Genomic DNA, 11,250 nt, shown 5'->3' with positions numbered 1-11,250 from the left:
AACAGTCTTCATCTGCAGTTCGAAAACAGGCCATTGCACGCAATCTGTAAGAAAAAGAGAGAGAAGACAAATTTTCTGGTTTAGTTCTTGAGAATCTAATGTAGGAATATATGTTTTCTCTTGAATTGATGCGATTTGGATTACGCGTCTCGATGTTTTCATTCACAGCGGCATATATGGATGCTAAATGATTTTATCCACCACAACTACTCGCAATGTGAGGAGAGGCCTTCCACTTCCATTTCACCTGAAAGTGCAAAATCATGGTGCTTGTGCAAAAAGAGGTGTTTTGCTGTCATGCTAAGCTTACCCCGCTCTCGGTAATGGGTAATGAGGTCGATAGACACAGAGAAAAAAAACAAAAAACGAGTGCAGATCGTTTGCATAAATGAATCACACATGCACAAAATAGCACACATGCAGGTACACATCGGTGCCAAATCAGGCAGTGTCCACGTTCTCATGACTCGGGTCGTTTTGCAGGTTTATAAGTAACAACGTGTCTACCTTTGTTTGTTCCTTGTGTACAAGTGTGGGCCAGATTTGCTTGTCCTCATTTGAAAGGGGCTTTTTTGAAAAACAGGATCTTTGGTTTATTAAACAGGTTGAAGAATAACCGACAATTTAATGAATACATAATAGCCTATATATTTTATTATATATGTCCCTATTGAACAGCTCCTTGCTTTAAAGCTCGAAGCATAGCCCTATAAAAGTGCCGTTGCATTAATTGCGTTAGTAATTTGTACTAATGATGTTACACCCATGAGATGGTTGTTTAGCTTAATATAAAGACTGGAAACAGGTGGAACCTGCTGCCTAGCTCTGTTGAAAGGCCATCTAATTTGATTGCTGATCCGCTTTTAATTCACTCATTTTTAAATATTCTGGTGCAATAAGTTTAGTCTTCATGTCAAGTCTTCATTCTGCATCCAAGTTCGCTTCACCACTCCTTCCCGAAGACTCGTGTGCGCCCAACCGTTCACACTGCAGCGACTGTGCGCCCGTTACCGTCCGTGCGCTCACTTTCTCTTCCAAGTGCCAGAACCGCACCTTTCTCTGTACACCGTTTCATAGAAAGAGCGCCTCTCTCTCTCTGCTTGCGCGTCCGGTTTTAGGTCTTTGCGTGCAACCGCTGACGCACAGCAAACAGGAGGACGCCGAGGCTGCACTATTTGAGGGCACAATAATGCGCACATTTGCATGCGCTCTGCTCGATGGGGGAGTCGTAGTACATTCCAACTTTTTATTTATTTATTTAATTTTTCTGTGTGGATAAATATAGACCTACACATCCAGTGAAACTGTCCTCGAAGCAGTCCAAATTGATACTCATCATATATTCCTCTCATTCCGCGAGCAGCGTGACTTCCAGGTGACGATGATGCTGCTGATGCCGCCGCTGCTGTGGGCGGAGCCCTTCGCTCCTGTTAAGAGGCCGGCGGACCGCGCGGCCAGACGCAGCAGCTTGGAGCGCAAGCCGGTCCGCCGGTTCACTTTACGCATGTATCCAGGAGACGACTTGGAAGGCAACATCGGGTAAGTCTGACCTGAATTACCTGTTAAAGTAAAAGAAAATCGCAAATGAACATTGTCTACTTAATAAACAGTAGAGAAAAGCAAATAAATGGGAAGGAAACTGCTCAAATTCAAGGGGAAATCACAGTGATATCCCAAGAGACTAGAAAAGTATTATCAACTTCTGCTCTTTTACACTCTTACACTAGACCCGTTAACCCTTACATTATTTTTGGGGTCAGTTTGACCCCATTTAATGTTTAACGTCTCTAAATATATGATTAACACACACGCACACACATTTATTCATATTTAAAGACTTTTCCTAATTCAGTGGGGGCACTGACAGGAACACTGGCCCCAACATATATGTTATTATACTTGATAATAGTTGTGACAATACTTTTTATGTTATATATAACAAGAATATGTACTTAGACTTCATATAAAGTCGCTTAAACATAAGTCTTTCTAAGTTAAGGTCAGTCACTGAGATTTTATGATTTCTCCATAGTCGTGTAACAGGTACTCTGGATGGATATGTGTGGTGGGGTGGGGAGTTTATTTTATTTAAAAAGCCATTTAGGTAGTCAACAAACAAGCATAAAGTACCACATGAACTTTTTTTTTTTTTTTTTTTTTTGGAGGTTTAAACTGCTGGGGTAAAATTGACCCCTAGAATAAAAACATTGCTACAGCCTACCCTGCAGAATACTAAGTACTAAGGCGATGGAAATAGAAAACCTGTCTCTCAGCAATAGTCTGAAGTTTAGTTTGAACTAATGAGTCTAATTCAATATTGACTCTATGGCAAAGAGCATCAGGAGTAGACCATGCAGCTTCAAATATAGCCCTCTCTAGATGCTTCGGTTCCCCGACTTTTAAAACGAATCGTACCTGTAAAACAAAGTGAAGCTGTGTGGAGAGACTTTCCAAATAGATCCAACTGCAGTTGTCCTGAGGGTCCAAAGCACTCTGCTCAGCATGTAGCTGTGGAAACAAACACAAACACCAGCCCTGATGCAGGGCCATCATACTACGATCCTGTATTGTGGCTAATGACACCAGTGCTCACAAAAGAAATACAGTTACTAGAGAGCAGCCTAGATAGCTGTGCAATAATTCATTCTGAAGCCTCACCTGCTTTCCTATCCCGACTTTTAACAATCCCATATTAACCACTTCCTTGGAATGTAAACTGATAGATTACCTTAGAATTCTGCACCACTCCTATAAGGTCAACATCAAAAGTGTTTTCATAACTTTTACTAGTAGCAACTTGTTCATTTGCCATCATCTGTTTATGCGTGTGTGTGTTTGTTGCAGGATGCAGATGAGTTTCTTCCTTTGGGGAAAAACCAAACAACGATGCACCGTCATTCTGCGAGCTGCCAAACCACAGCGTGCATTTATTTTCAAATCTGAGGTTAACCGCTTAAAGCTTTAAAGTACCCCCCCCCCCGCATACAATAGGCGGATAACTATATGTGACTCATTTGCTTCCCACTGACTGGTCAGTCTTCCTTAGATCACACTAAAAGTTGGTGGAAACTTTATTCGCCGCTTGTATTTCATCAGACACACATTCCGTTTCGTACAACTACTAAACACTTCAATCATGGCCACCATGGAAGCAGCTGACATCATCGTCGTAGCGGTCTACTTCATTCTGGTTCTCGGTATCGGCTTCCTGGCGATGTGGAAGGCCAATCGGAGCACGGTGAGCGGCTACTTCCTGGCCGGTCGATCTATGAACTGGGCTACCGTAGGAGCGTCTCTCTTTGTCAGCAACATAGGCAGTGAGCATTTCATCGGTCTGGCCGGTTCGGGAGCTGCCAGCGGCTTCAGCGTGGCTGCGTGGGAATTCAATGCTCTGTTGCTGCTCCAGTTGTTAGGCTGGGTGTTCATCCCCGTTTATATTAATTCTGGAGTCTACACGATGCCGGAGTACCTGTCCAAACGGTTTGGAGGCAGGCGACTGAAAGTCTACTTTGCTGCTTTGTCTCTCATCCTTTATATCTTCACCAAGTTGTCCGTGGATCTCTATTCTGGGGCCTTGTTCATCAAGGAATCCTTGGGGTGGAACTTGTATCTGTCCATTATCCTTCTTATCGGCATGACGGCTTTGCTGACGGTCACCGGAGGACTGGTAGCCGTCATCTACACGGACACCGTCCAGGCGTTTCTCATGATTGCCGGAGCCCTCTGTCTTACAGGCATCAGCCTCTTCAAAGTGGGAGGACTTGAAGGTATTTTTTCACTCTTATCCGTTGTGCTTTCCATTTATAAGTTTGTACCATTTCACTATGCCAAACCATGTCCTGTTGGGCCATTTTCTAGGAGTGAGGACCAAGTACATGCAGGCTGTTCCCAACGTCACTGCTATCGAGCTGTCTTTCAACCTGACGATTCCTGAGTCCTGCCGCTCCCACATCTACCCAAAATCAGATGCGCTGAGGATCCTTCGAGGTCCGACGGATCCAGATCTTCCTTGGCCTGGTTTTTTACTGGGCCAGACTCCAGCTTCAATATGGTACTAGTTTTCCCCTTCATACTGATGTCATACAGAGGCTCACACCTACACCAAATCACATCATTCGAAGCTTATTGTGGCTTAAGAAGCCAACAAAGTCAGTCCATTAATTCTGCGGGAACCACGGACTGTAATGAACTCGATAACGAAACATCAGGGAGTCGGTTAAGTAGGCTTTATCTTTCGCTGTCCACATCTGTACTTACATTCATCATAATCCACCCGAAAGTTGTCAGATTATGTCATTCTTGGCTAAAGCGGTCAAGCCGACCAACAGACCCACAGAATCGCACCAGTAATAGTCCGACAGCTAGCTTTTCAGTGCAAATAGCTGTACTTTGTCAGATTACAACTTAATATTCTTTTGTAGCAGACTGGATGGTAACTGTAATCTCCCTCTTTGTGTGTTCCAGGTACTGGTGTGCAGATCAAGTGATTGTACAGAGAGTTCTGGCAGCGAAGAACATCGCTCATGCCAAAGGGTCCACCCTCATGGCTGGTTTCCTCAAAATCCTCCCTATGTTTGTCATTGTCATCCCAGGTAGAGTAATTACCTTCCTTTCAGACTTCAACCTAAATTGCAAACTGTTAAGTCGCCTGATGTGTATTTCCTAATGATCCCAGGGATGATTGCCAGGATCTTCTTCGCTGATGAGTTGGTGTGTATCAGTCCAGAGCACTGCATGAAAGTGTGCGAATCCGCAGCTGGATGTAGCAATGTGGCTTACCCCCGGCTCGTCATGTCGGTGATGCCGCTCGGTCTCCGCGGTTTGATGATGGCCGTCATGATTGCAGCTCTAATGAGCGACCTGGACTCTATCTTCAACTCAGCCAGCACCATATTCACACTGGATATATACAAGATGATACGAAAGCAGGTGTCACCCAGAGAGCTGGTGATAGTAGGCAAACTCTTTGTCGTTTTCATGGTGATCATCAGCATTGCTTGGGTACCGGTAATCATCAAAATGCAGGGAGGCCAGATGTTCTACTACATCCAAGAGGTGTCAGGTTATCTAACTCCGCCTATAGCCGCTCTCTTCTTGCTTGGCGTCCTGTGGTATCGCTGTAATGAGAAGGGTGCCTTTTGGGGTGGGATGGCTGGGTTTTTCCTTGGAGCACTTCGTTTGATCTTGGCGTTCGTTTACCGCGAACCGCACTGCGATCAGACTGACGAGAGGCCGGCCTTCATCAAAGATGTCCATTTCATGTATGTGGCAGCCATCTTGTTTTGGGTATCGGCTTTTGTCACCATCATTGTGAGTCTCTGCACCGGCCCGCCCAGTGAAGAACAAATTGGCACAACGACTCTGTGGGGGTTAAACAAGAGAAAGAAGCTGAGACGCCAGGAAACCCGCAACGCTGGAGAAGACATACATTCTTTGAAGCCTCTAACCCATGCGACCTTAAATGGAAATGGTGTCACTGGTGAAGAAAAGATGAGTCACAACCACGGAAACAAGCTGAATGGTGCTGAGGCTAATCTTGTAAATGGTCAATCGAGTAATGGTAATACTATCACAGCCTGTGATTTAGAAACCCATCTTCCAGTCCAGAATGGTTGCCATCCGTTGATTTCTGACCCTACAAATACAGAAAAGGGAGAGGGAAGAGGGGAGAGGGAAGAGGAGGACTGTCTTGGAGGAGGAGGAGGAGTGGATGGTGGATGTTGTACAAAAGTTTTAGGCTGGTTTTGTGGCTTCCAAGAGAAACCATCCAAAGCTCAGGTCATTACAGCTGAGGAACAGGAGAAGATTGTGGATGAGCTTCTCCATGAATCTCCAAGAACCAGAATCCTCCTAAACATAGGATTGATGGTAATTTGCTGTGTCGGAGTCTTTCTCTTTGTCTATTTCTCCTTATAGACTCAGTTAACTCAAGGCAGTGGACCATATTTGTCCTTAACTCAATGGAAGGAATGCTCTGCAGGTAAGCTTTCCTCTAGCTACGTTAACATGGAAATTGAAATTAATATTTTCATCTATTCAGGGCAATTTAAAGGCCTAGCTCAGTGAACTCACAGATCCCTGCCTTTAAGAAGATAAGTGAAAATGTTTGGCGGTGATACAGCACCACAAATTGGAGTTATGGTGGTAGGACAAATTAAGAAAAACCGAACAGCCCACACCAACAATAATCTGTTTTGGTTAAACATGCACTTCATCAACCTTATTAAGTCATCACCATTCATCTGTTTGGCCTAGTTTAGGGCTGGCTAGTTGGTGATCAACTCATGGCAGTAACTTTGCCATGTGTTTATACTGTAATGTGGAAATAATTGTCTCTTATTTCCCACCAATTTGGAGACAGGGTTTAACAGCCGCCACGTTGATTCTACATTGTCTGAATTGATAGAGAATGCACTTTCAAGAGTTTGTGTGTTAACACTGTCAAGTGAAACTTTGTTTCTGTTTAGTCCTGCTTTGTGTCACTGCAAGTTGTAATGTTTGTGGACTGTATACCTTCTCAAGGCACTGTACAACTACTCAACACCACTGTGTAACACACAACACGGTTGGTTTACACTGTTTTGGTGAAGGTTTCAAGGTCTTAATTTAATTCCTTGTACATGTATTATAGTGGTGTTTTTCCTTTTAGTCCACATGACAAAAAATCTGTTAGAATATAGCAGGAGAAGAAACGTTCATTTGTAAAAGTTTGACCCACCGATAGCTTTGCCGTAAGCTAATTAAATAATAAATCGATGTACGATTATTTAATGCACCTTTACACTGTATTTTACACCAAATATTCATTAAGTATTCAATTTACACACTCATTATTCTGTGAATCTGTAAATTAGCTTCCAACAAATTTTTATGCTTCAAAGCTAAAGCTAATATTGCCTCCATCAGTTTTAGTACAGTATGCTAACATGTTAGCATGTAACGACAGTAAAGCTATTGAACCGCAACATTCGGGGTATCATTTATTTCTTCTGCGGTCATTTGAAATTCCTTTATATTTGCAGTATTTCTGACAGTAGTCCACGATGACGCCACGTCGAATAGTTTTAAATGAACAACTGAATTCATGTGACTGTTCTTTTGTTGTATAACCTCAAGCCCCAGTGCATTTTCCCAGCGGGGTCTGTTGTCATGCTGTGACAACTCATAGTGTATGTGAATTTAATTGAGATTTACTGTGAATGTGCCTTTAATGGAAACATGTAAATGATTTTATTTACTGTCTTTTCAATCCTTTGTACTATTTTGAAAAAAAACTTCAACTTCAAAATTGCATTCAATGAAATGCTCTCTTTTTCATTTTTTTTACACTTATTATTAACTTCAATGTGTCTCGCACACAAATTATTTTTTAAGGTTGATTACACACATTAAAGGCAGGATTTCTAATTCCATCCTTTCTTTGTTTGATCCTGACCATTTAATGGCATAAATGTTTTTGTTTTGTTTTTTAACTTTGCACTTAAACAGAATAAAACTTATTCCAGAAAGGGAACTTTAAGTCGAGTCAGATTTACTTTTAAAAGTCAGTGTTTCTCACTGTTACGTGAGGATTTATTTCGGATATATAAAGGTGCTGGTTCCAGGTTGTTTCAGCTGTAAAAAGTTCTTACAAGCTGTACTGCACAATAAAAAATAAATAACTAAAAAACTCAATGAGTCTCCTTTCACCCTGTAGCGTGCCATATTACACGTACATTTCACTGAAGATGAGATTAGAAATATTTCAAATGAGTCAACTGTCCTCGTGACACTTAAAGGCCTTGTGCCAGGATTTGAACATGAGGGTTGTTGTATGCTAACAGTGTGTGGTGCTTAGAAACAAGACACTTTGAAGGGTTTCACTGATCTGATATGCTTGACAGAGGATTAAAAAAAAAAAAAACATTATGATGACTAATATTCTGTAAGAGGTACTTCTAGGAGTGATCGCAGCCAGTTTACAACCTCTATAAAAATGCCCAATCCAGTCTTTTTGGCCTTTCTTCCACTGTTGACTTGCCTCATACGTAGTTCTTGCATTCAAACAAATTAGCTGGATGGACAGGGATATGAAGGTTAGCAAAGCAAGTAGTAAATTCATAAAGACGACGCAAGAATCAATGCGGACGGCACCATGAAAAAGCTCATTGTAACGGATTAGCATGTTAGCGTGAACTCTCTGCCCTCAGAGCATAGGTCTTCAACAGGGAGTCCATGACCCCTAGGGGTCTGCGGAGATACTGCAGGAAGATTGCAAAATCTTTGGTTGACTAGACAGTTTTTATATAGTTTTCCCGCCACAAATTTAAATTTCTTTAAATACACATAAACTGCGATGCTGCCCAGCCACCCTACTGTTGCACATTTTTTTAAATAAAAAAATGAATATTTTTACCTGTGTATTATTTGACTAGCTTAATACTGAATGCAAAATGATAATAATAATGTATATTTATAAATAGCACTAGTTCCCACCAGCCACAGCTGTCCTTAGCAGACATTAACATGCAAGTAACATTCCTGCTCTTCAACAGTATGTTAGGGCGACCCCTGTAAACTCTTGAGAATTGACACTTGCAATTTACAGGCCACCTTTTCTGGATTGCACACACTACCCATTGGCTTTCATAACATGCACTCTACAAAGCTCATTACTAGAAAAACAAACTTTCACGAGCAGAAGGCCCGAGGCGGCTGCATGCCATGAACCACCAGGTATGCGTAGCAGACTCCACGCACTCTATTAAAAGCCACGACAACAACTGAGCGTGCCGCCGCTCAGTTAAGATTACATTAACAACAGCCTCTGCTGCAGTGGAAAGTTACAGGCTGGAAGCGGAAAGTTACTGGGTAGTTCACGCGCAAGCTGTCCCACACGAGCTTCAAAAAAGAAAAAGAAAAAAAGGAGAAAGAAACATTTCTTCTTCCTTGTCTTCAGGTTCATAATCTTACCCTTCCAGCTGCAGCATGGTTTATCTGTTCTGTCAAGAAGATGTCACTTTAAGTAAATTGATAGTCATCAAACCACAGAGGAAACTTTCCTGTGCACGGTTACTCTAGCTGTGTATGTCTAAACACTGCAGAACAGTACAGCACGGTTTATTATAAAGGTCTGCTTATGCTGTCGGTGCAATGGGGTTGAAGATGTTTCCAAAACCAATGGTCAATATGTCCACATAAACAAAAGTGGAGCGGCGACCAGCGTAGAGGTGACCTGCGTAAATATTAACGAGCTCCTCAACAGCGGTGCATTCACATCACTCGCATGTGTGCGGGTCTAAAATGGGCCGCCGTACGGGAAAACTTACAACTTACTCGGAATCTATGGGGTGGTTTTTGTCAGGCGACCACTGACACCCCGGCCGACGGGGCGAGCCGGTGCACGCCGCGAAAGGCCGCAAAGGACGAGTGCTGCATGAGCTGCACGGCTTCCAGGACGACTGTGTGAATGAAAGGGCCAGGGTGTGGGCTGGGTTTCAGCCAAACCACCACCTGCGCACAGGATGTTCCCCTTTTCACTTCGCAGGCGGCACATCTTGTGAATGTAGGTAGGGGGCTTTTTCACACGGTATTGAGGGGTGATTGATACCTACCCATAGCAATGGATTTAAAGTAATTAAGTGAGAGCAGACCAATTCCTGATGGATTGACCTCAGCTATACCACGTGACAGTTCAGCACCCGGGTATGCCCTTAATATTCCCAATAAAGAATGAATTAGTTTTTCCTCCCCCAACAAAAGTTAATTGCTAGTTGTCTAAATGTGCTGTTGGCTTGGGTGTGTACATGAAAGGTGTACTTTAAACTGTCAGAAATGAATGCGGCGTATGTGCAAGCAATGGCACAACGGATGCGTTAGGGTTTGTATACTTGCTCGTCCTGAGATCGTGACTCACTAATCAGCTATCTGAAAAACGCGCAGTACGTTAATGCAGGAGTAGTCAATGGATGAGGGCTGCTAGCCTCTCACCGGCTGCGTATCCGTGCTGCCATTTTCAAAATCCCTTTAGTTAACCAGCCTCCGAGCTAGCAACCTTCAGTTCTTTGCAATCTGGTTGGTTTCAAGAAATGCAATCGTAATAATATGTTTAATAATTACACTTCCAGTTATTACCCGAGCTAGGTCTTGGCTATGCCACCCTACAACTCCTAGCCCTAGCTCCTTTCAGCCCATATGCTGACACATGACCTTCTTTTGTGTTCTTTAGAAAGTCTGTTCACACCGCTGACCCCGTTTGTATCCTTTCCAAGAATTTGACATGTGTAACATAACTGACGTTTGTTCTTCAATTAGGTCAGTGTTTTCGTTTGTGTGGACCAAAAAAAAAAAAGTACAGAGGGGAAAGGTAAAGCAACAATGGAAACTGTTGTAAATCATTTTTGCCACAAGTGGGACGCGTTTCACCACAGACCAAATGCCACAATTAAAGGGCACAGGGGTCAGCGTGAACTGCGCTGTGCTGGGTATTAAATGGTTTGTTAATGGGCTATAAATGTCTCTGGGCGAGTTTAACAAAAATTTCCTGCATTCAAAGTGGTCAGGAATCAATGTTTGACACAAGCTACAACCAAAACTGTAACAGGAGCGTTTTATGATTTTTATAAATCTGAAGTCCAACACGCTCAATAAGACAAAAGTGACACTTAATTTTCGTAGTCCTACAAAAATAAAGCTGACAGTGCTTACATCACCTGCAACCAAAGTAAAGAAGTAACAAAAAACAGAGTACAAAAAAGCAGGTGAAATAAAATATGCATGTGGTTAAAGGAAGTTATATGCAAATCAACCATGACAAATATTTGTTTGTACAGTGTATGTATTGTGGTTAAAATAAAGCCATATTAAAGTTGCTTTTATAGACATAGAAGGATACCTCCAACACTTGCCCAGTTAATTTCAGTTTGTACCCTTAATATGCTTTGGTACGTTCATCTTCTTTTTTTTTCTAATTAGTTATTTTATTCACAGTAAACTTGTGATTGCTCTTCTTTTCTTTTGGTACCAGTATCGCGATAAACTGTTGTTAAAGTCTCGCGATGTTTTGATTAAAAACATTTTAGACGTGTCCATCAAGCTAGCTAGCGACAAACAGCGTAAACCCGGAAGTAAGGAAAAATCCTAATTGTTTTAATATTAAGTGAAGGACCTGTCGGCTGGTTATGGCTAACCATAACCCCATGTGAAGTACGTAACGAGTGGCTGGGCCTACTTGTATAATCTTAAAACTGAGTTTAGGACTGCAAATTAAAA

The 11,250-nt window shown here is 42.3% G+C and overlaps 1 protein-coding gene across 1 annotated transcript; it reads left to right on the top strand.

Annotated features, from left to right (window-relative positions):
- Positions 1-1,279: 1,279 nt before the first annotated feature.
- LOC125001268 (sodium/myo-inositol cotransporter-like) lies at positions 1,280-7,674 on the top strand. The gene is made up of 5 exons (XM_047577214.1): positions 1,280-1,539; positions 2,845-3,767; positions 3,859-4,051; positions 4,465-4,592; positions 4,676-7,674. The coding sequence occupies exons 2-5, from the start codon at positions 3,137-3,139 to the stop codon at positions 5,914-5,916; spliced, it is 2,193 nt and encodes a 730-aa protein (XP_047433170.1). The 5' UTR covers positions 1,280-1,539; positions 2,845-3,136; the 3' UTR covers positions 5,917-7,674.
- The last annotated feature ends 3,576 nt before the right edge of the window (positions 7,675-11,250 follow it).

This window comes from Mugil cephalus, chromosome 23, assembly GCF_022458985.1.
Source record: "Mugil cephalus isolate CIBA_MC_2020 chromosome 23, CIBA_Mcephalus_1.1, whole genome shotgun sequence".
NCBI lineage: Eukaryota > Metazoa > Chordata > Actinopteri > Mugiliformes > Mugilidae > Mugil > Mugil cephalus.
This window is presented reverse-complemented; position numbering and strand designations above follow the sequence as displayed.